We start from the raw sequence: 26627 nt of genomic DNA on the forward strand, positions 1-26627 counted from the left end.
AAGAGGACCGAATGAGGGATATTGCCATCAAGGACAGAAGACAGCATACGATTGATAAGGTAGCATGCTGTTAAGACTGCATCCCCCCAAAACGGATTGAACATTACCATGGAGAAGTAAGGTTCGAGTGGTTTCAATGAGATACCGATTTTTGCGTTCGGCTACCCCATTTTGTTCGGGTGTATGAGAACATGACGTTTGGTGAAGAATACCATTGGAAGCCATAAAATTTTGAAATTGATGAGACAAATATTCCCGAGCATTATCACTTCGTAAAGTATGAATAGAAGCACTAAATTGCATTTTAATTTCTTAATAAAATTGTTCAAAAATAGATAACATTTTAGATATATTTTTCATTAAAAATAACCACATACAACAAGAATAATCATCAATAAAAGTAACAAAATACTTTGACTCTAAAGTAGACTAATGTATGTAATCGAAGTAGTAGAAGCAGAGTTCGGATGACTCTGAACCCACCGGAGGAAATCTTCATAATTTGCCTGGGAGCCTTGTGGAGATGGTGTAGTCTGACTAGTGCCAAAAGGATCAAGCTTAGTTGCATTTATCGAAGGCGAAGACCTACCATGCAACTTCCAACAGCGATCAATAGTGTGTCCAAGTCGATTACAATGCTCACATTTTGGACGAGGCTTAGAGTTGAATGGTCCTCCACGAGAGCGACTTTGATTATGTCCCGGAGATGCAAGGGCAGCAGTGTCACCCAGAGCTGAAGTAATAGAGAGCTCAGCTGGATGTTTTGCTGGTACTCGAAAAAGGATCGCTGAGGTAGTAGACATATTCAGAACTGTAACAAACCCCAAATTTTGATCACGAAGGGTAGAGTACTCCTGGGACAAGCCATAGAGTGCAAGAAGCATGTAGAAGGTGTTGTGTTGATCCAACTCCTTCTTTTGTTCAACTGGATTACTTGCAGCAAGAGGGAGAAATTCGTTAAAATCATGAAGTGCACTATGAACGGTGCCAAGATATGTAGAAATAGAACCATCTATCGTCTTCAAAGTAATGATATTCAGCAAGTGGTAACAAACTCCATAGAGACGTTAAATGTCATTATTGTAGAGTGCCTTTGCCTGACACCAAATCGATTCACACGTGAGACGTTGACGGAAAATCGGTTTAACGTCTGGATGAAGTGTAGACTTAATGACACTACACAAATGATCATCTATCTACTTCCATTTTGAAGTTTCAGCCGCAACCACCTTTTCAGAATTTTTAGTGAGATGGTCCTCGTAACCTTGACCAAGCATCCATAGTTTGATGTGGGCGGCCCAACTGTCATAATTTGATCCATTCGATTTTTCTACAGAGAGAGGATAGGTGATATAGTTGGTAAAGATTCTCTTTGTTTCATTAGCAGATAGAGACGTCATGATCGGTAAAGAGTGTCAGAACCGGGGAAACAGGAGTTGTTTGAACTAGAACGCGTATATTTGTGACTTGAAATTGAAAACTCAAAGCAAATATGGAATCAGAAGGCTGAGGCGAGTGCAAAGAGAGAAGTTGCGTCGTAAATGGCTTCGAGACGCGCCGTCATGCGCAGTGGTAGGAGGTGGCGTGTGGATCTGACGCGCGTGGAGTGTGGTGGCTCGTGTGGACGCATGAGAGGTTTGTTGAAGACACACGTTGAGGGGTGGGCCGATCTGGGTGTACGACATTGCTGGAGTGGTTGTTCGCCAGAAAGGTCGTCGGAGGGAGCGGCGACGGCAGAACGTGGGCTGCTGGAAAAAAAAGAGAAAACAATAGCATAGCACAGACAGGGAGGGGGAAATCGGAGTTGAGAACACGATTTGCCACATGGACGAGGCTTAGAGTTGAATGGTCCTCCACGAGAGCGACTTTGATTATGTCCCGGAGATGCAAGGGCAGCAGTGTCACCCAGAGCTGAAGTAATAGAGAGCTCAGCTGGATGTTTTGCTGGTACTCGAAAAAGGATCGCTGAGGTAGTAGACATATTCAGAACTGTAACAAACCCCAAATTTTGATCACGAAGGGTAGAGTACTCCTGGGACAAGCCATAGAGTGCAAGAAGCATGTAGAAGGTGTTGTGTTGATCCAACTCCTTCTTTTGTTCAACTGGATTACTTGCAGCAAGAGGGAGAAATTCGTTAAAATCATGAAGTGCACTATGAACGGTGCCAAGATATGTAGAAATAGAACCATCTATCGTCTTCAAAGTAATGATATTCAGCAAGTGGTAACAAACTCCATAGAGACGTTAAATGTCATTATTGTAGAGTGCCTTTGCCTGACACCAAATCGATTCACACGTGAGACGTTGACGGAAAATCGGTTTAACGTCTGGATGAAGTGTAGACTTAATGACACTACACAAATGATCATCTATCTACTTCCATTTTGAAGTTTCAGCCGCAACCACCTTTTCAGAATTTTTAGTGAGATGGTCCTCGTAACCTTGACCAAGCATCCATAGTTTGATGTGGGCGGCCCAACTGTCATAATTTGATCCATTCGATTTTTCTACAGAGAGAGGATAGGTGATATAGTTGGTAAAGATTCTCTTTGTTTCATTAGCAGATAGAGACGTCATGATCGGTAAAGAGTGTCAGAACCGGGGAAACAGGAGTTGTTTGAACTAGAACGCGTATATTTGTGACTTGAAATTGAAAACTCAAAGCAAATATGGAATCAGAAGGCTGAGGCGAGTGCAAAGAGAGAAGTTGCGTCGTAAATGGCTTCGAGACGCGCCGTCATGCGCAGTGGTAGGAGGTGGCGTGTGGATCTGACGCGCGTGGAGTGTGGTGGCTCGTGTGGACGCATGAGAGGTTTGTTGAAGACACACGTTGAGGGGTGGGCCGATCTGGGTGTACGACATTGCTGGAGTGGTTGTTCGCCAGAAAGGTCGTCGGAGGGAGCGGCGACGGCAGAACGTGGGCTGCTGGAAAAAAAAGAGAAAACAATAGCATAGCACAGACAGGGAGGGGGAAATCGGAGTTGAGAACACGATTTGCCACAAAAAAAAAAATCTTAACGGAGACAGTGGGTCCACCGGGTAGTTGAAGATTATAGTTGCCTCTCAATAGGCTCTAGATATCATGTTGAATGAGAAGAGAATATTGAGAGACATGTTGAATAATCCGTGTGTTTCAAGTTCAACTATACAGCGGAAGTTCTTTATATAGACGATGAGTAATAAATACACATAATGACATAAATACTTACAGGTTTTCTATTTATTTACATACTAATATTTTATTTTCAACACAATTACAGTTGCAGTACAAAACATAAGCACCCTTTTTCTAGTGCCTGTGTTGGAATGAAAAAAAGTAGCATGGAAACAGTTATGTTAAAAAACTAGTTGCAGATGACTAAGTCACCTTGAATATTCTGAAATAAACATCAGTAGATTCAGCAGTAACCAACACTAAAATCTCAACATTCCTCTAATCCCAAAAAGAATCTACCACGGATTGCCTTTTCAAACAGAACGTTTGGCAATGCGATGTGTTAATTATCTATAAACAGATAAACTAGATGCATGACTAATTCTAACCAACAAAAAAAAGTGGCAAATTTCTGAAAGTGAAATTGACATTTATTTTAAGGAATTCGCTGGCTCACTTTCCTCTGATCTTTCTAGAAACCAACACTCTCTGCATTGCAATGCCTGGAAAGGGTCCAATACTTACATGGTGCAGCAGAATCACAAACATAACAGTGACACTTATCACAATAGCTTTCACGGGGAGTGGTTTTTAATGGAAATTTGGGACATAGATGTCGTGAGTGAGGATAGTTTCTGAGGGCTATCTTGCCCTTTTCACCAAGAAAAAAGAGATATAATTCAGAAGGGTAGGTTACCCTCCAAGGGCACCAAATTGTTGATAAGTATTCTAAAAGAAGGGTAGGTTACCATTGTTATATAATTCAGAAAGGTTGATATTTTACAGTTATTTTTATGATCATATAAATATGATTATGTTCATGTGTATTCACCTGGATGCATGTTGTTTGAATTTGTGTTGTAAAATAGCGGCTATATAAGCTTGCACTATAGCTCAGCGGAATTTGAATAAACTGCTATTACTCAGCGGAATTTGAATAAACTACTATTGAATACAGTGTTGTCAAATAGCAATTATAGAGGCATTATAGCACTTTAGCATAACACAATTTTAACAAATTCCTACTGTCCGTGGTGATCCCTGGATCACAACATTTGCAACACTCTGGACACTGTATACGTGAATATCGTAAGTTAATTATACAAATAGAATCATATATTAGTTTGAAGTGTGAACATCTCTTGAGATATTGAATCCTTTTGTTCCTCTTCAGGAGGATTAGAAGCAGCATAAACGACAACAGTTTTAGTCCTTCGACTTCAAACGGAACTAACAGAAGAACGCGTATAGTTAGAGTGATTCAAGAATTTCAAACCAAGTTAGGCTCTAAAATTCAGAAGGTAAAGAAAAACCTTCCAATGAAGCTTCTTTTCTTCTTGGCTGGATTTTATTGTGCAACCGCCTTTTCCACTGTTATTGGACAAACTGGCGACTGGGATATTCTATCTGCTGCTTTGGCTGTTGTTGTTGTGGAAGGCATTGGTGCTCTTATGTATAGTTCTTTTCTTCCTTTAATCACCAAGCGCCTAATATCGGTGTTTAATTATTGGAAAGCTGGCCTTACACTCGGACTTTTCTTGGATTCATTCAAATATTGATTTGATTTTATATTGGACATTGCTGTCAAATAGCAGCTATATCGGTGTTTTAATGCTATAGTGTGGTGGAACTTTAACGAATCGTTATTCTTCACGATTTAGTATAAAGTGTTGCCAAACAACAACTATTGCAGCGCTGTAGCATAGCGGAATTTGAACAAACTGCTATTTTCTAGTGATCCGTGATTGACGACACAGATACTGGATGCATTAATACCTTCCATGAAAATCAGAATTTCTCAGTGGTTTTCATCACTTGGCATTTATTAAGCAGTTGATTTGTAGTTATTGCATTTGGGTTTTTTATGCAATCAACTCGGCGGTTTTTTATCACAAGCTAGGGCATTCAAGTTGAATATTTTTCTTGGCATCGGATAATTGCTTTTGAGATTCATAGGTGTTCATTCTGCAACGGTGTTCTGACGTTCTGACAATTCAGAGCATAAAGTGGTTCATTTTTATGTTGAGTTGCTAGCATGGATGATGATACTGGTGAAACTGCATACTCTTTGCAGTAAATATGTCACTGTTCTACAACAAAAGTGATGTAACTCTACCATCTCGAGGAACCTCGAACGCCTGTCAGACTGGTACCTAGTTTGATAGGAATTGTGAAATTCAGCTCAAATAGAACATCAGATAAGTGGTTGTGCATCATATATATTGCAGGAAGTACAAGAATTTTTAACAATACATGTCTTCCAGGTTCCATTAAGAACAGCATATAATGACATTTGTTATATAGTTTCAAGATGTGATATTTGTTATTGTGCTTATGAAATTAGTTCTCATTTGTTACTTATTTGCAGGTTTGTGAGGAGTCTTTGGAGTTGGTTAAGTTTTGTATGTCAAATTAACATTGTCCTTAGTTCTATTATCCAGACTCTTGGTATTTGTGAGAGAGGTTGATCTAAGCAATGCAGAGATGTGATTTTAGCTAGTATTATTAACATCTGAGATGTTATTTGGTTTTGTAGAAATGAAACTCATTTTGAAGATAAAAGAATGAGTGCTCCGGTTGTTGTTATTTTTCGTGCCAACTTTTTCAGCATCAGACCAACACCACAATTTTGAGCGTGAATGATTATGAGTTTTTGTGTGCAAGCTCTCTTCTATTAGGCAACATTTTGTTCATGTGTATATCTATTAATAACGGGTAGATCAAATGTTAAGAGAGATTAAGACAAAAAGAGAGATTGAGAGGATGTGAATTCATATTTTGGTCAATAGTTTTGGAGATTAGCTAGATGGTTAAATTTGATTTATTAGTTGGTTACACTTAGTATGTTAAGTTTGAAATATACTCTATAAATAGATCTAATATATTCATTGTTTTAGTATCTTTTTAATAATCAATGGGAAATATTCTAAGGAACTTTCTTATATATAAAGCTCCTGAGTGTATTTTTAATATGAGATTTATCTTTAACCCTATCATTTAGTAGTTTCTAACATAAGATCATAGTCTGGTTGCGATCCAAGAGATATTGTTGCGCCGCAATTCACAACAATTATGAAGATGAGTTTTTTATTTATTTTGAGAATGCATCATTGTTTGCTCCTCCATCATGAGTCAAGAACCGACTCCATCCATTTTGTTTTCTTCACACCACATCTAAACCATCTTCCACATTTTAAGCTTGATATGTTGGGTTCGACAACTACTGTGTCAACATCGAAGACGGTGGTTGAGCATATCAATCTTATACATACTACATTTCCACCATACTCAAATATGGTATTTGATCAGTATGAAAAATATTTGGTTCTGATTCTCAACCTAAATTTGAGTTTCAAAATTTTTCTGTGTTCGACACGAGAAGAGTCGTTATCATCGATCAGATATTTTAGTTCTATTGCAATTAATTTTTTCTTTTCATTCTTTTTTTATATTTTTATAAAAAGATTTTCAACATAGTTTCTATTTATTCTATAAATAGATTAACAAAGTATCATTATGGATTACATATACGAAATAACATTGATTTATTCTATCAATAAATTTGACAATGATATAATTTAGAAGTTAACTCTTATCCTCCAAGTCGTCAAAACAAGGTATTGACACCAAATCATAATAAAAAAGTTCACCTAATTTGGCAAATGACTAAGATGCAGATAATTTAAAAAAAACGATAATAAAATATATTGTTGAAGGAGTTTTTTGTTTGTTATTGTTTGCTCTTATGTTACTAGCGATTATTGAAGTTATAAAATGGACATATATATCTAACATGAAAAGAAATAAATGAAAGCACAAGTTTACATCATAGAGATACATAAGCCTTAAGATACACAAGTTTGAAAGATAGATGGTGGAGTTTTGGTTTCTTAAACAAATGGAAGACAATTTGACGGCAAGGTCACAACATTTGTGTTAGTCACATGTTAGGTGGTGGCCATGGGAAATCTACTTTTTAGTTATAATCTTGGTATTACAAAAGGAGTGACTTTCATTCTTGGTCAAATTTTTCCTTGGTGTTTACAAATAAATGAAAGACGAGCCTAGACATGAGAGGCAATAATCCAAATTTGACAACAAACTCCTTATGTTGTTTACATCTTCCTTATATCTTGCAGCATTAATAACTCCTTTCTTTGCTTCTACAACTACAAGAATGTTTGGATGTAAAGCCTCAGTGTTTGGAGGTGGCTTGTTTTTCCTTGTTGGTGCATTGTTGCATGATTTTGCTATCAATATTGAAATGCTTATAGTCGGTCGTCTACTGCTTGGGTTCGTTGTAGGATATTGTAATCAGGTATGAATTTGTATTTTTCCTATGCTTTCATGATTTGATGTATAAAAAGGTTAAGAATATTGCAAACTTGATTGCATTTAATTTTGTTGTCACTCCTAAACAGTCTCTTTCAGTGTATTTGTCTGAAATGGCTCCGACAATAATTAGAGGTGCACTCAACATTGGCTTCCAAATGATAATCACAATTGGCATCCTAGGTGCAAATCTTATCAGCTATTGGACCACAAATCTCGAGAATGGATGAAGAATTTCTTTGGGTATTGAAGTCGTCCTTGCGATCATATTTTGTGTTTAGAATCTTTTTTCTTAGGTGACACACCAAATTGTATGATTGAAAGTGGTCAAAAAGAAGGAGCTAAAAAAATGTTGCAAAAGATTTGTGGCATTGATAACGTTGATGAGGAGTTCCAACATCTAATTGATGCTAGCGAGGAAGCAAAAAAGGTGAACAACCTATGGAAGAATATTATACAACCAAGATGCAGACCTCAACACACTTTTTGCTATATAATTCCATTTTTCCAACAACTCACCGACATCAATATTATCATGATTTATGCCCCTATGCTTTTCAAAACTTTGGATTTTGGAAACGATATTTCCCTCATGTCTGCGGTAATTATTGGAGGTGTCATCGTTGTTGCTACTTTTGTTTCTATCTTCATTGTGGACACATTTGGTAGAAGGATTTTATCCCCTAAAGATAGTGTTCAAATGTTGATTTGTCATGTGAAAGTTGAAAGTTAACTAATAATTAATCTTTTTTTATTTTATATAATTATAATACATATTCCATTGAAGCTAAGCCATTTGTCGAGCATGACCACTAATATAAAGGTAATAACCATTGTTTGCATATGAAGACTCGTTTACAAAAAATGAGGTCAATCTTCTCTTGTTCTTTATATGTACTTACGTTGCAGCATATGCATGGTCTTGGGGTCCCTAGGGATGGTTAGTGCCTAGTGAAATATGCTCTCTTGAGGTTCAATCTATAGTTCAAGCTACGAATGTTGTTGTGAACATGTTCACCTTTGCCATTGCTCAAATTCTTCTCAATATGCTTTGTCACTTGAAGTTCGGTCTTTTCTTCTTCTTTGCTTGTTTTGTGCTCATCATGATAATTTTCATTGCATTGTTTCTGCTTGAGACAAACAACGTCTCTATTGAAGAAATGAATAAAGTGTGAAAGTCTAATTGATTTTGGAGAAAACTTGTCCCCGATGTTGTCATTGATAATGACCATAAAGTCGATGTTTGATTTAGTTTGAGAAAATACGTGTGGCATAGATCAAAATGTTGATACAATAGTTTTCATTCAGTTTGTTTTTTGATAACCCTCTTGTAGATAACTAATTTTTTGTAATTGTATTCTTTTAGTGTTTGTCCTCAATAAATTGATGTTTTAATACATTGTACCATGATAAATTTAGTTTTGCTAAATTTTATAATTTTAAAGAAAAGTTGGTCTAATTACTAAATATTTCTATAAAATTAGTTAAATAATTTATGCACTTCTACAGCAAAACTCATTAAAATATTTAACAGATTTTATAAATGAAGTAAACAACTTTTTTTAAAAGACATATTGGTGAATTCGTTTATGAAATTGAAAGAAATAGTCTCATCGTTTTATTTTTTTGAAAAAATTGATATGAAATATGTTTTTCTTTTCATTCAGCCTTTTAATCATAAAGGAGTCCTATTTACCTTTTAATTTATGAATCACAAACCAAATAATTTAAAATTTCCTCTTTACCTTTTAATATATATGAATCACAAGAGTCTTTATAATATTTTTACATTTACAATTGTGACAATGTATGTTATAAAATTTTCACATTAGTCGCTATAATTTTTCTGTTTCTTAAATAAGTCCCTAGAAATTTTGCAAATTGGTCCCTAATAATTTGCAAAACAATCCTCTAAGTCTAACTTCTTCAAAATTTCAGTTGGCCAAAATTTAATTTTCATTTTTTCCCCCAAAATTTTGAAACTTATAAAAATAACTCAACTTCAAATAAACAATTTTCAATCCAAACAACAAAATTTATATACAAAATTTATATACGAAGTAAATGCAATTAAAGCATTTGAATGTCATCACTATGTTTCTATGTAGAGAAAAATGGTATAAAAGATAGAAATCTAAAAGAATCTATTATATATATTTATAATAGACCCCGAATGCTACCTCACCCCGAATGTCTCATTCTATTTCATCCACCTATACAAATATTTTCCACGTCAGCCAAAAAGCTGATGTAGACACCTCTTCTCGTTTCTCCCCTCTCAATCATGCTTTCAATGTCTAATCTCCTTCAATCCTCCTCTCAATCACTAATTTATAAATTTATGAAAATAATCATAAAATAAGAATATATGAAAAATTATTAAAAAAAGTTACTTCCAATTATTAAAATACACAAATTTATTTAAAATTATAATATATGAATATATTAAAAAATATAATGAACAAAAGTTTACTATATATATGTGTGTTGAAAAAATATTTTAACACAAAATTTTTTATCAATTAAATTATATATTTATAATTGAATGCTATTTTTTATTTTAATTTTCCTTATTATAATAATAATTTGAATGTTAAAAAATAAATGAAAATTTAAGTAATGCATAAAATTAAATTATTTTTTAATAAAATTTAATTTTGGTACATATCAACATAACTATAATTCAATTGCACAAACAATTAGTTAAAACTTTTAAATAACTAAAATTGATTTAAAGTATATGTAAATCTTTAATCTATTATATATATTTAAAACAGACCCCCGAATGTCACCTCACTCCCGAATGCCACCTCATTCTATTTCATCCACCTAAGCAAATATTTTCCACGTCAGCCAAAAAGCTGATGTGGACCTTTTCTCCTTTCTCCCCTCTCAATCATGCTTTCAATGTCTAATCTCCTTCAATCCCCCTCTCAATCACTAATTTATAAATTTATGAAAATAATCATAAAATAAGAATATATGAAAAATTATTAAAAAAAGTTACTTCCAATTATTAAAATACACAAATTTATTTAAAATTATAATATATGAATACATTAAAAAATATAATCAACAAAAGTTTACTATATATATGTTTTTGAAAAAATATGTTAACACTTAGTTTTCATCAATTAAATTATATATTTATAATTGAATGCTATTTTTTATTTTAATTTTTCTTATTATGATGATAATTTGAATGGTAAAAAATAAATGAAAATTTAAGTATTGCATAAAATTAAATTATTTTTTAATAAAATTTATTTTTGGTACATATCAACATAACTATAATTCAATTGCACAAACAATTAGTTAAAACTTTTAAATACCTAAAATTGATTTAAAGTATATGTAATTTTCCTAATCATATTCAATTATTACAAATCAATAAAGTAATATTATAAGTTAACTATATTTATAATACATAAAATATTACTTATAAAACTTATAAGTTTATTTTACAAATCAATAATTTTTTTAATCATTTTCAATTATTACAAATCAATAAAGTAATATTATAAGTTAACTATATTTATAATACATAAAATATTACTTATAAAACTTATAAAATTATTTTACAATTTGATAATAATTTGTAATTTATATTATTATCAAATTATTTTATAATTTATTTTATAATAAATTTATAAACTATTTTATAATATTATTTTTAATAACATTATTAGTCATTTATCAATGATAATAATTTATATTATTAGTAATTAAATTCAATAAAAAAAACCACATAATCACTCATAAATATCGACATAAATGTTCTTTATTTAATCTTCCTTTTATGAACAATTATATGAGTAATGATTTTATACGTTAAAAATTAAATTACTCATTAATGTCAATTCATTTTTTTAGTAACATTTTATAAAATAAAAATATATATTCTATTTGACAGAAAATATATAAATTTATTAAAAATAATCGTAAAATACGAATATGTGAAAAATTATTAAAAAAGTTACTTTCAATTATTAAAATCTATGAAATATATTCAATAATTTTTTTTACAACAACTTCTCATGTTCGCAATTAAAATATTATAATAATAAAACAAATAAATTTAAACTACGCTACAATATAATTCAACATTAACATTTTTTTTAAAATAAAAAATATTAAATAGTAAATCATATTTATAAATTTTTACATCTTTTTTTTTTGTTTGTATTTTACATTTTATTTTGTCAAATAAATACAAATACCATTATATATTGAAAAATAAATTAACAATCAAAGTACAATAAGTCAAACAATTATTCTATATAATAAGTTATCATACGAATTTTACAAAATATTTTAAAAATTAAATTAGATGATTGTGATGAACATGATTTTCGCTCATTTTAATTTTTTTAATCATATTCAATTATTACAAATCAATAAAGTAATATTATAAGATAATTATATTTATAATACATAAAATATTACTTATAAAATTAATTAATTTATATCCGTGCAGCACGCGGACCATAATCTAGTTAAATTGAATTGAGAAAAGTTTGTGAGACAAATTAGCCAATGATGCTTATGTAGAAGAGAGAGAGAGAAAAAAAAAACTACTAGTACTGAGTGATCAAACTAATAATACAACTAACTCATATACAGAAGTATGATTTTCCATTTATACATCATGACATTTGCTAATCCTTTAACTATGATAACTAATAGAAAATTATTACTTGCATATACAAAGATGTTATAACAATCTAAAAGTGTTTAGGGAGAGATATCACTTGACAGGAGTTTTTTTATGCATGTATCCCCAACTTTGAATGGTAATGTGAAGTCATTATGTGGCATTAAGCATCGGCATCGGGACCTGGATAGGCAGGTAAACTCATTATACGCTTGTCCTCGACAGGAGCACCGAGCGTAAAATGATATAGGCTCTGGAAGGTTGACCCTTTTAGCCCAAGTAACTGATGCACTGGAAAAGAACACAAGGTTTTTCATTACTAAACAAATGCCAGAATGCAAGTACAGTACAAGTGAAAATTTCACATTTGCATTTGGTTTTAGGGTTTAGGGAGTTTAGAAAAGTAACAAACTAACAATATAATAGCTAAATTTATCATTTGCATTTGCTCAAGAAAGACATCAAACACTTACCACAACATAATAATTGCCACTAGACCAAATACCTAAAAACAAATGGTTTGGAAAAACAAGAAACATACCAGGGTCATCAAAGAAGCAGCCAATTCCAGTTGCTGAGATTCCAACTGCATGAGCTTCAAGGTACAACACCTGTCCAAGGACTCCAGTCTCCCAAAATAAACGTGGATACATCCAGACGTTCTTCTCACGCAATGTAGGCTCCATTCGGGCCAACATGCCAAGGCTAAAGCAACCATCACTTGCAATGTCCTGCAAGTAAATGTCACATTTGAAACAGGAGATTCAATATGTATTCTGTTTAGATTTTAGTTAGAAATAAGACTGTTATGCAATGAATCGAGATTCAATAAGCACTAACACAGAAACTAACATCGGACACGACATTGACACATAAGCACCGGTAATAATTTACAAAAGTGAAAGTTGAAAATAACTACATGTGTCTGTGTCATGTGGCGCCAACATCATGTCAGCGTTAGACACCGACAGATGTCGACTACCGGACATGCCTTCAATCCAACATGCTCGTGCTACATAAAATCACAAACCCCCATAGTTTTTATCCTTCAAAAGTCAAAACTAATTGCTCTCAAGAATTTAGGACAATCAAAGCAAGAAAATAACAAAGTTTTGATACCCTCGTTCAAGTTCCACACCTTGATGTTATTAAAGATCAAACAGCAATTTATTTACTAATTTAATGGTAAGGAATCAAAGAAGTGAAAGAACTATAATGTGGTATTTTTTATATGGTTAAATATTACTAATAATCTAGTAAACTGGAATTTTAACAGTAGATTTTCTTGAAGAAAAAATCAAATTCAGAAACCAAAATCTAACTATAGTAACAGCAATTGGTAAAAATCATCAACACCATGATAAAAAATATTAGGGCCTAAACAAAGGCTGCATTTTTTTTTATCTCCTCTTTACAAGTGTCTGTTACAATCCCAATTTAACTACATGTTGGATGTTGTAGCATCAACATAACTTCCACAGACTTTAAGAAACTTTAAAAGGCATGCAGAAAATCATCAATAGTTGCATTGCTTACCTGGTGGCACGAAAGCTGCTTTGCAAGCCGCCGACAATCCGATCTAAGGAGTTCATACAAAGGAAGATCATCAGGGCAACCCTCCGGTTTTGTCCAAACAAAGTCAGGAAGCATAGCTTTCTTCAACTCACCAAAATGACTTTCATTCCTCACAAGAAAATACAATCCCTGAGGTAACCCCACCACTCTATGAACAAACAAAGCAGCATGAACCTCAGCATCCCAAGGAAGTGCTCGGAATGGCAAAGAAAGTTGTCTCCTTTGCTTCTTTCCATTTTCAGAACCAGAAGGAAGACAACGTGACAAAATCTGATAAAATGTATCTCTCTCCATTCCTGTAACTCCATCCATATCAACAGCACTTCTACGCTTCCTAACAACTTCTCTAACAGTCAAACCCTTATAACAACTTTCACAATCATTTTCATTTTCACTACAAAGACCACTCCTTTGAAATGGATCAACCAAAAACCTATCTCCTAAGGTCAAATTCTTTTTAACAACCTCAGAAGTTTTATATATAATATCCCAACAAACATGTTCTTTGCTAAGTGAATTAGGTTTCCCTTTCCATTCCAACTTAGAAAACAACAATATATCAGAACTCAACTCCTTATAATCCAAATCAAACCCACTAACCCCACTCGGAAAAACAAGCATAACACAATCAGGATGCTCAAACTCAATCTCAGGAATCTTACCTTTAACAGCATTTGAAGGTGTTTCAAATTCAGGAAAAACATGAACTCCCATAAGAAACTTCAACTCATCAAACCCTAATGAATCCAAAAGCTTAACATCCCAACCAAGAGAAGCAGCAGCCATTGAAACAGCAGCAATAGCATGACCAACATCATGGTTACAGTACCTAAAACCACGTTCACCATACTTCCAAGATTCACGCCAGAAAATGGAAGAAAACCCAACAAGAAAAGAATTAGGTGGAAAAAATTTGGGAAAAAACCCAGATGGGATTTGAGCTCTAAGTTCCAAAGAATGTTCCTTTGGAGCATAATGAGCAACAAAAGGTGAATCAGAGATTGATTCAATTGAAGGTGCAATGATATAAGCTTCAGTTGGGTGCAAATTACCACTACTAGGGTTAACCCTTAAAGACCAAGTTGAAAAGCTTGTGGATTTCCAAGCTGAGAGTGAGAGAGAATCATAGAGAAACTGAGAAATAGTGGTTTTGGAAATGGGTTTTGGGGATGGAAGAGAATTGAAGAGAGAAGAGTAAAGTGGTTGCTGCTGTTGTTGTTGTGTAGTGAAATGGAGAAGAGGGAGAAGAGGAGAAGAGAGGTACCTGCGAAATGGGTTGGGCTGGTTGGCCCAATCAAGCCCATGAGGTCCTCTTGCATAGTTGTTGAAATTGTGTTTTGTTTGGTTGTGGTATTTGATGACATGGGAGAGTTTGTTTTGTTCGATGTTTGGAATTTGAGGTTGTTGTTGTTGTTGTTGTGTTGGGTTGTTTGAAGGAGAAGGTGAAGAAGAGGAAGAGAAAGTGGACATTGATTGTGATTTGGTAAAAGGAAAAAAGTGATTGTTGTTAGGAAGAAAATGGAAGAGTGGAAGTGGATTGTAGTTGCGGAGAGGAAAAGAAGAAGATTGCATGGTTAGAATCGGAGACAGACTTCGTGTTTCTTTTATAATTTGGAATGGAAAATTGATGCTATGAACTCATGTGTCTCCATGGATCAGGGATTGAATTCTTCTCCTTCTAGTAGTTCTAGAAAATGCCAATGATTCTTTTGATGAAGACACAACGTACAAAAAATAAATCACAATCAAAATTTAATTTAATATGCAAATTGTACAAAATGATATAATTCTCAACGTGTAAAAAATATATCACCTCCCATTCAAATCCCCAAATATACAATAAGTAATATCTTTTTAGTTTTTGTGTTTGTTCATTTTGTAGGAGAAGAGATAAGGGAGCAAAAAGTTTATTTTGTTCCCTTCCATTTTTGGGTAATTTGGAGGAGAAGAAAGGGAGTCAACACAACATAAAATCCACTAATAATTTCTTCTTTTCATTTAAACTAAATATAATTTAAAAAATCGATGTTTCTCTCTTCTTTTTTTTAACCAAACACAATTCAATTCTCTCTTTCATCTTATTTGTTGAACCAAACGAATCTAAAGTTCCTGTTCAATAGATAAATGTACATTTCACCTTGTATAATATTATACACAATAACCATCATCATAGTATTCACCGTTTTATTTACACTAAAATGCACTTTTGATTTCTCATTTTATTAAATACACAATTTTAGTTCTGCTAATTTTTCTCATACAATTTTAATCTCTCTATTTTTTCAAATTATTGATATTTGGTCTCTTTTCTCAATTTTAATTTTAATTTGGTGATACAACAATCATTTTAGTAATGTGTACATGATGATGTAGGAAACTATACTAACTCGAAATTTAAATTTATTTTTAAATTAAATAATTAATAACTTTTTTAAAAATAAATTAAGAAGATAATTAATAATTCTTGGGAGAAAAGGAAACAATTATTTTAATAGTTAGGAGTGGTCTCCTAGTTAGTTTATACGTGGTATTTTGAGTGGTGCAAACTTGGTTTAATTTACACGATGTGTGTGTATTTTGTCGATTTTCATTCTCTAGCACTTACATAGGGACTTGGTTAAAGATGATCAATTCACATTGAACATAAATAGTCACAATTGTTTCAAATACATAATTTGCATTGCAACAACAAAATTCCAAGAAGGAATGGAAAATAAATAAAATTATAAGCTGGTCTTGAAACTCTAAAGTGAGGACGACTAGTTACTGAGGACTCACAAATGGCATCAAGCCTCACTCGCCATTCCAAATCATTGCTCTACCATGTCTTTGATGTCGTTTGTCACACTGCGATTTTTAATAGCGATAGTGTATTTTTTTTTTTAAAAAAAAAACAACTAAACTTTTTAAGATAAAAATTCATAATCGTACTGTAATTTAAATCAAAATAAAATATTTAACTGTAAAATTATTTTCCAAAAGTGACTATTAGAATCATTGTTTCATTATATAAAATATTTTCGACACAACAGACTTACTTACAACCAAACAATTCATATTGACTAAAAAAAATTACCAATTGGTTCAAATACATAAATTCCATTGCAACAACATCATTGCAATAAGGAAGAGAGAATAAATAAAATTCTTAAATAAAACCCTAAGCTGATCATTAATCTAACCGAGGATCCACGAGTGGCATCAAGCCTCATTGCTTCCGATTACCAATCCAAAATTATCGCTATGTCACGTCTTCGACGTTGTTGAAATTCTAGTACGACTCAAAACTCTAAGAACCTGGGGCGTAAGCCCGATCCACAATAAAAGTAGAGGGTCACGATCTAAAAACAACATACATACGAAAATACAAAGCACGAAAGCTTAACATGGCATGACATCAAGTGATAAACAAACATGCATATAAATATCATCATTTAACAAACATGACTCGTGTGACAAAGCAGCCTAATGCAATGCTTATATGCCAGTGCACATGATTCCGGAATTTCCACACATTCCTTGAGGGACGTAAATCATAAATGTACTACCTCTCACAAACCAATACTAATTACCGAGGTGTCACCTATCACAGATCAACAAGATTTACTATGGTGCAGTGAGGTGTAAGCCCGATCCACAATAATTATAGAGGGTCACAATCTAAAAACAACATATATAAAAAAATACAAAGCACTGAAGCATAACATGACATGAAATCAATTGATTATCAAGCATGCATATATATGCATATATATATATATATATATATATATATATATATATATATATATTATCATATAACAAACATGTCTCGTGTGACAAAACACCAATGCTTATATGCCTTTGCACGTGATTCCGTAATTTTGACACCCTTCTCGAGGGGGGTAAATCATAAATGCGTCGTCTCTCACAGACCAATACTAATTATCGATGTGCCACATCTCACAGATCAACACGATTTACTAGAGCGCTGTCTATCACAGACCTACACGACTCCAAAATCCTCGTAAGGATAAGGTGGAACAATCAACTCAAGGAACCACCCCATTGACCATCACGATCACCACTAACACTGTGACCCATCACAGTCACCACTAACTATGAAATGCATGAGCATACTATGACTCTTCCACATTAATCATCATGTAAATGCAGCTATTAAAATATTCCTCTTTTAGTACTCTTTAAATACTAATTATTTTTAATACTTTTTTACAAAGCATACTCAAGACATATTCTCGTCAATAAAATTCATAACACATATGTTATCAATTATGAATACATAATCACATCAGATACATAAACATTTGTGTGCACCTTTATTCACCACAAGCACAAAGAACATGTATACATACACACTCTGCATTCAAGCATATATAATATCGTTAGAAAATGCCCTTACCTCGGCAGTGCTTTATTACACAAGAAAATTACGTTACGCCAGCATAACTTATCTGACGATTCCAATGACACCTCGCAATTTCCTTGTACCCTAAACCAATCAATTAATTTTATCAATACAAGTTTCTAAACCAACCCCCAATTGAACTCTAGGTTCGACCACTATCCAAATCAATTAAGGTTTGACTTTCTCTTAGGTTCCCTAACTTCAAAAAGACTTTGGTTTAAATGATTTTTCAATTTGGCATTTTTTAAATCTTAATCTTTAATAATTATACTTTGTATATAAACTTTCACTTAAAAATGACATTTTCTCATCAACACCAAATACTTTCCAAGTTCACAATTTTCTTTTAAGTCTCCAACTAAAATCTTCATTCATAATAAAATCATATATCAAATCTAAAATTATAATCAACCATTATTTTTCAAAATACCTAAATACTTTATCAACCTCGAATTTAGCGTAAAGTTGATATCCTTACTATAAAAATTAAAACTTGTAACTTCAAAACTTAAGATTGAAACTTTATTCATAAAGTGAATATTTCTCTTTCAAACCTTTTTGATATACAAAGTTTGAATCCCTATATATATTTTTTTATATGAACTATTCTCAAAGTCATAAAGTTTGAAGCTTTGTTTCTCAAAGTTAAATTTCTTCATAAAAATTAAAAATTTAATATCAATGACTAAAACTTTTTAGTTCAATATGCAAAGGTAGAAATCTTGTTCTCACAAAAACCCAAAGGATAAAACCTTTAACAACTTAATAACAAAGTAAACTTAAAACCAACTTTTAAACAAAATTTTGAAATATATATAAATATATACCACTCGATTAAAATTCATTTTGCTCATCAAAGTTTTTCAAAAAAACTTCCAAATCCAAATCTAGTTTAAAACACCATAAATAATCAAGGACAACAACTCTTATGATTTCAAACTTTAAACTACTCCAAATTTTAATTTATACTGCCATAAAAATCACAAGAGAACTTTTTCTTAACTTCTTTAAAGTTTATAAAAATTCTACCACTCAAATACTTTTGAATTAAAATAACCCACAACAATTCATTTACCTATTTATTTCAAAACTTATTCCAAAAATTTTGCAATGAACTTTTTGTTTCTATCTCCTTTCCAAAAAAATTTCAACACAGCAAACATAAAATATTCAGAGTTATCCCAGTGCTCAACAATCTCAGTTTTTGTTTTTGAAACTCAAGTAGCTAACTACATAAACATAAGGATTCATAACAATTTGTTCACCACCAAAATTTATCCAACCACATCATAATTCCAAAATTAAATCTTTTTCACATAAAAAAAAAAACTTTTACAATCAAGTGATACATTATTTATTTAAAACTAAATAAAAACAAATATTTCCAATTCACACATCCACATAATCAACAATTCAAATCATTTTATCCTTTAAGTTATATCACTCAACCATTAGAGCACCAAAAATTTGAATTAATAAAATACTCTAAATTTCTTCTTTAAACTGAGTCCAATAGTAATTAAAAGAGTTACATTTTTTTAACTCTAAACATTTTAATTTCAATATAACTTTTTGCTCAGAGTTAACTTAGTTAAAATTTGAAATTTTTTCATAACTTTAACAATTCTAAATACTCTAGTAAAATTTCAATTTCAGTTCAAACTCATTTATTTGAAAATAACACATTACATAACTCAAAACATCAAAATCAATTTTTTTTTCTAACTATTACTAACAACATCAATAACAAGGATACAAAATTTATTTTATTTTTAAATAACACAGTCAACATCAACACCTCCCTAATTACACATTAAACCAATTTAATCAAACAAAACCAACAAAACATTATCTTCCCTTGGTTTGAGAGGAAGAGAAGAAAACTCATTTCACTTTTCTCAAGAACAACAACAAAAGATTGGTTAAGAACTCAAAATTTTCACTCATCCACCATACATATAAATTTTTATGAATTTAGAAAAAATGGGAAGGAAGTAAGTGTCTCACCTCAAATAAATTAGCTCACAATCACCACCTTGTAGAGGAGAGCAACTTTTCTTCCTAACACTTCTTGAATGGGACCTTAAATCTAATAGAAAAATAGAGATTTGTGTTTTTTTTTAAATCACCAACACTATTTATTTTTTCCTTTTTGTTTGGCTAAGAAAAGAAGGATGAATGGAAACAGAATGAGTAAAAGAATGGAAGGGGGTCGCAGCTTTCTTTAAAAAGGATTGGGTACTCTCATTTTTATTTTTTATTTAAAACTAACAAAAGGTGAAACTTAGTCACCAAGATTAGATTATAATAATAGGATTTAATCCTAATCACCCATTCCTCTAAATATCCTACTAACTTCTCATTAAATAATTCGTCTCTACTATTTAGAAATTATCTATCCCGACGCAACTCAGCTTGCACGTAAATTTAGTCGTCAGTTAACACTCGTAAAATATTTATCAATAGTTATTATTACGACATAAATAATTTGACTATTTTTACACGTAAACTAAATAAAAATATTTCAACTGTGAAAAATACTTTTTTTTTTTATAGTTTTATTCATAAATAAAAGGAACTGATATAATCAACATGTTTTAATTATAAAACATACACTACAAGAAAAACTGTTATTACCTACGGCAAATTTTATCTTTACCTACGGACTGTCCATAGGTAACGTAAAATTACCCACGGATTACCCACGGATACGAGTTCCTAGGTAAATCGCTCGTAGGAAAATATTTACCGACGGACACGCGGTGGGACACACTTACTTAGGGATTGTCCGTGGGTAATATGACCCACTGAGTCTCCGTGGGTAACGTTACTCATAGATTTGCCGTAGATAAAATAGTAGATATTTATCGACGGAAAAGTCGTAAGTTACATTACCCACGGATCATCCGTGACAAAGTCTACTATTTTATATTTGATATTGCTAATTTTATCCATGAATTGTCCGTGGGTAATGAAAAAATGATTTTAATTCCATTTTTGTTTTTTTTACAGTTTCCTGTATTTTTTAATATATATTGTAAGCATATTAAACATCATTGTCAAAACAAAGTGAAATATTATGTAAATAGTGTTTTCAAATTACACCTCCTGACTGCCACAAGTTTCAAAATAAGGGCAACTTGCACTACCATAAGTTTCAAAATACACATTCTCACTACCATAACTTACACATTGTCACTACCATAAGTTTCAAAATACACATAACCATAAGTTTCAAAATACACATTTTCTACAGGTTTTACATCGTTGCAGTTCTCGCGCAATTCAAAACTTTAAGAACTTAAGGCATAAGCCCGATCCACAATAATAGTAGAGGGTCACGATCTAAAATCTTTATTTATATACAAAGCACAAAAGCATAACGTAGCATGTTATCAAGTGATAAACAAATCATCAATATATATATATATATATATATATCATCACATAATAAACATGACTCATGTGACAAAGCCTTCTTAAAGGCCGTAAATCATAAATGTAAGACCTCAACAAAGACTAATACTATTTACCAATATGTAGTCTCAACACATACTATAATGATTTACTATGTTGCAACCTCAACACACACTAGCACTACTCAACAATCCTCGTAAGGATAACGTGGACTATCAGAACACCTAGAATCACTATGTGGCCCATTACATTCACCGCTAACTATAATTATTATATGGCCTATTACATATATAATAATTATTATGTAACTATATTTAATTTTAATAGATGAATTTTTCACATTAATTATTATGTAATTGCAACTATTAAAATACTCTATTTTTAATACTTATTAAACATTAATAATTTTTTAACACTTTTTCACAAAGCATCCTTATGACATATTATCATCAACAAGACTCATAATCATATCAAATATATAAACAATCACGTGCACATCTATTAATCACAAGCACATAGAATGTGTATGCATAAAGTGCTTTCAACTCGACGACGCTTTATTACACAATCAACTTACACTACACTAGCATAACGTATTCGAAAATTCCAATGACGCCTTTCAATTTTCTTGTACTTTATACAAATCAATCAAATTAATCAATACAAGTTTCTAAAACAACCCAAAATGAACCCTAGGTTCGGCCGTTATCCAAATCAATTAGGGTTTGACTTTCTCTTAGGTTTTCTTAGTCAATTAAGTTCCTTAACATAAAAAATACTTTGGTTTAATTTCTTAGGAAAAAATGGATTTCAAGTCTCTTTCAAAACACTTATGCCATATTATGAAGTTCAACACAAATCTTTGTCTTTAACAACCTAAGCAAAATATTTTTTTAACATAAAATTCTTATATTAAGCTTCTCATAAACATTTTCTCAAACATTTGACATAAAGGGACTATTTTCAAATTATCATGCACATAAATCTTTCAACACTTTAACAGTCATCAAGATTAAGGTTTTCCCAACTTGGTTACCTTTGAAAATTTACTTGGATATACCCTAGACAAATTAGGATTTTATCATTTTGAAATCAAAAGTTACTTAAACATTATAGTATTTACCACTTTCTAAAACTTTTCTAGGGTTTTCAAATTTCTTTTAGTAAACTAATCAATTGATCATGGACAAGTTCTATTTTCACCAAAATTTCAATTTGTGAGTTTTTCATCATGGTCAAGGGACCAATTTGAATTTTTCCAAAACACTAAGGGTGCTTCGGACATCAACACACTTGGACTAGTCCAAGTTTTTCTCATTTCTAATTTAGGCATATTCACACATTCATCTTTTATTTCAATAATTAATTATCAATTTTTTATCATCCAAAATTAACCATATTTTTCTTTCTAAATTCAAACGTTTTGACCCAAAGAGGAGTCTATCCTAAAACTCAAACATTTCCAAAATCAAAAGAACAAATGTAGTTAAACTAACTTCAATTTTCTTACATTTTAAAAATTCTAAAATTTAAATAAATATGTTGAACAAGTGATTTCAGATACAAGAAGGGCGTGAATTGCAAACTTTACAAAAATAAGCTATTATTATTATTATCAAAGTTTTAATACTGGATTAGAAAGAAACCTTCAAACATGATTTTAGAATATGCCTCTAATAAATATATTCTAACTACAAGAGATATCATCTTTCTTGAACAATTAGGATTGCTTCTAATAATGTTATAACAACATAAAATAGTGATTTACACCTTGAGTGTAGATAAACAAATTGAAGTGCAAGAGTAAATATTACAACTCTATGTAGGAAAAATAAAGCTCTCCAAGAATTTTTTTGCATTAAGTAGTAAAAAAAAAAATAAGACAAGAGAATAAGAGATTGAAGGTTGATGTGAAAAAACATGCTAAAAAACACCTCCTATATATATGAGTTCGAATTCAACCAAAAAGATAAGGGAAAAGGCGGCAATGATGAGCAATTAAAATTTTGATTCCACACGTGTGACTTTCTTCAAGATCTGTCATCATTGTCAATTATTTTAACCCATAATCGATTATTTTTACAATTTAAAAACACGAAATTGGCTTCCACATTCATAATCGACTATTTTTGTTAGCATAATCGATTATTTAGATGATTATGGAAACACAGAGGTGACTTTTGCCGTCATAACCTATTATGGTGTCGACTATATCGATTATTTTAATAAAAACTTGCTAGAAACGTTCAAAACATGTCTTTTACAATTTTTATAACAAATTATTTAATTTGATTTTTGTAAAATAATTTTGATAGAACAACATTTTGTGTGTGTAAATAATGTTCAAAAAGCTTTTTATGCTACTTACATTTTATCTAAAAACAATCAATACATGAAAAATAAAAACTGATCGCGCACAATCCTTTTTGAAGTCTTTTCCTGCTTTTTGTATCGTTGTTTATCTGAAGATTCATTTTGTTCATCATTAAAATAATATTTATGTCAAGGCATATATTCACATTTTAAACATTTTTTTTCTCAAAGAACAAAAAATGTTAGAAAATCTCGGTTACCTTTGAAAATTTACTTTGATATAACCTAAACAAATTAGGATTTTATCATTTTGAAATCAAAAGTTACTTTAACATTTTAGTCTTTACCACTTTCTACAACTTTTCTAGGGTTTTCAAATTCCTTTTACCAAACTAATTAAATTGATCATGGACAAGTTCTATTTTCACCAAAACATCAATTTTTAGGGATTTTTCATCATGGTCAAGGGACCAATTTGAATTTTTCCAAAACCCTAAGTGTGCTTTGAACATCAACACGCTTGGGCTAGTCCAAGTTTTTCTCATTTCTAATTTAGGCATATTCATGATGAGACAAAATCCAAAATTAATATTTTGATGATAATCAAACAAAAGTTTATTAAGACTTCTAGTTACGATTCTAAGTGTTTTGGTGTTTAACAGGTGCGTTTGAGCCTGTTAATCAAAGATAGGTACTAAGCATTTCAAGCAAGATCATATTAAAAAGAAGCAATTTCATTCAAATAAATGAAGAACATTCTTGACATAATTGTGTAAGACGGAGAACGTTCTTCATAGTTCCAAGACTAACAAGAATGTTCAGATTCTTAAAGAAAATACTGATTCTATTATTTACAATATGTTTCTAGAATTTCACCAAAAATATACAAATATCATATCAGTAAAAGAATCACTCCAAAGAACAAAGGAAAATGTTGTGATTAATAATCTATCAAGCAAGATCATTCTCCAAGTTTGAGCATGTATCAAGTACGAATTTGACCTATTCGATTGGACACTTTAGTTATACTTCTGAGCATCCTGCACACGTGACAAAAAGTAGGGAATCACTTCAAGAAATTTGTAAATAAGCTTAAACCTCAACACCCCTCAAAGCAGAAACGAACATCGTTCTTTCTTTGCAAAACATTCATGCTTTAAGGTCTATCTTATCCACAAACTAGCACATGACAGTTGGGCTATCTTCAATGGAAAATTGAGCTGTCATAAGCCTTCTTGAAGCTTATAAAAGAAGCCTCAAGATGAAGGATAAGGCAAAGCTTCAAGTGCAAAGCAATACATCACTCATACAATCATATTCGAAATCTTTTAAGCTTTTTAATCACTTAAAAAGATTCAATTTTGTCCTTATCTAGATATCAAATTCATTTTTACTGAGTCCTAATCCAAGAATCTAAACTCAAACAAGAGTTGAGCATACTCAGATTCTACCAACTTCTTTAAATTATCACTGGGTAACTCAAGACTATCATGTTGAAATAGTTTGAGTAAATTGTAAAAATCATGTTATGATTAAAAGGTAATTTGTAAAAATCATCTCTAAAGATTGAAAGTAACCTAAGGAAATCATTTATAGGTTGAAATAGAACATATTATAACAGATCAAGATTGATCTGGAAAGGCTATGTGAAAACCAAGAACGATCTTGTTTTGAACTATTAGTGGAAAATCTCACAATTGTGAGTACTGGACGTAACCCATTTTTGGTGAACTAGGATATATCTCTGTGTGATATCTCTTCCCTTATCTCTATTTAATTTTTATCTTCTAATCATATATTATATAGATAAGTTAAAATTGTGTGTTTTCACTAACCAAGAACGTTCTAGGTTTATAACCAAGATCAATCTTGAGTTAGATACTTTGAGTTTTAACATGAATATTTAAAAAGGGACAATTACAATTCAAACCCCTTCCTTGTAATTGACATTGTTACTTCAATTGGTATCAAAGCTAGTCTCTAAGGATTAACACTTAAAAGTGCTAGAATAAAATATTCAGGAAAAAAATGTCAAAAGCCAAGTACATTGCTGAAGGAGGGTAATCAAACAGACCACCTTACTTTGATGGCACAAACTACTATTTTTGGAAAAGCCAAATGCAGCTGTTTCTAAAATCACAAGACACAGGTATATGGCGCATCATTACAGATGGAGATTTCTTACCAAGATTCGACCACAATGATTAAAGAAACATATTGGACAACAAAAGATAAAACTAAGGTACTTCTAAACTCAAAAGCTCAATTATTTTTATCATATGCTTTAAGTAGAGAAGAAAGTGAAAGAGTCGATGAATGGGACCCTGTTAAAAAGGTATGAGATACATTACAAACTCATCACGAAGGAATAAGTCAAATGAAAGAAACAAGGATTGATATAGGCATAGGAAAGTTTGAACTATTTGAAATGAATGAAGGAGAAACTATTGATGAAATGTACTTAAGCTTTACAACTATTGTAAATGAAATGTGATCCTTAGACAAGGCATACTTAGTACAAGATATAGTAAGAAAAATCATGTGATGCCTTCCAGTCATATGGGGACCAATGGTAACAGTCATAAGCCAGGCCAATAACCTTGAAGCACTCGGATTTGAAGAAATAGTTGGAGTCTTATGATCACATGAAGTGCTGCTACAAGAAGACAAACCAACATATAAAGGCAAAGAAATAGACTTAAAATCTTCTCAAGAAAGTATTCCACTGCAACTAGAAGAAGATTCAGAAGAAATCAGACATGAAGATGTTGAT

At 31.6% G+C, this 26627-nt stretch overlaps 3 protein-coding genes and 1 long non-coding RNA gene across 5 annotated transcripts in view; 2 read left to right on the top strand and 2 right to left on the bottom strand.

The window, feature by feature from the left end:
• LOC101496457 (uncharacterized protein ycf20) overlaps nucleotides 1–6051 on the top strand; it is a 10362-nt gene extending 4311 nt beyond the window's left edge. The window contains exons 3-4 of one of the 2 annotated variants that reach the window (XR_190067.4): nucleotides 4330–5419; nucleotides 5524–6051. Coding sequence is in view for 1 of the 2 variants with exons in the window: in XM_004506468.4 (XP_004506525.1) it covers nucleotides 4330–4714 (385 nt within the window). In the remaining variant the exon portion in view is untranslated. Of the gene's footprint in view, nucleotides 1–4329 lie in introns of both variants that reach the window. The other variant, XM_004506468.4, reaches the window with a different exon arrangement.
• LOC101502268 (sugar transport protein 10-like) lies at nucleotides 5191–8220 on the top strand. Its single transcript, XM_073369553.1, has 5 exons — nucleotides 5191–5228; nucleotides 5524–5603; nucleotides 7295–7473; nucleotides 7523–7670; nucleotides 7784–8220. The coding sequence occupies exons 1-5, from the start codon at nucleotides 5191–5193 to the stop codon at nucleotides 8218–8220; spliced, it is 882 nt and encodes a 293-aa protein (XP_073225654.1).
• A 3830-nt stretch (nucleotides 8221–12050) lies between these two features.
• On the bottom strand, nucleotides 12051–15641 carry LOC101496891 (uncharacterized). The gene is made up of 3 exons (XM_004506469.4): nucleotides 13678–15641; nucleotides 12683–12872; nucleotides 12051–12432 (listed from the first exon to the last, which is right to left on the bottom strand). The coding sequence occupies exons 1-3, from the start codon at nucleotides 15286–15288 to the stop codon at nucleotides 12305–12307; spliced, it is 1929 nt and encodes a 642-aa protein (XP_004506526.1). The 5' UTR covers nucleotides 15289–15641; the 3' UTR covers nucleotides 12051–12304.
• Nucleotides 15642–16750: 1109 nt separating this feature from the next.
• Nucleotides 16751–20334, bottom strand: LOC113787031 (uncharacterized). Its single transcript, XR_003473218.2, has 3 exons — nucleotides 20132–20334; nucleotides 18119–18208; nucleotides 16751–17013 (listed from the first exon to the last, which is right to left on the bottom strand). It is a non-coding gene; the product is annotated as an uncharacterized lncRNA (long non-coding RNA).
• Between the last annotated feature and the right edge of the window lie 6293 nt (nucleotides 20335–26627).

This window comes from Cicer arietinum, chromosome 6 (assembly GCF_000331145.2).
Source record: "Cicer arietinum cultivar CDC Frontier isolate Library 1 chromosome 6, Cicar.CDCFrontier_v2.0, whole genome shotgun sequence".
NCBI lineage: Eukaryota > Viridiplantae > Streptophyta > Magnoliopsida > Fabales > Fabaceae > Cicer > Cicer arietinum.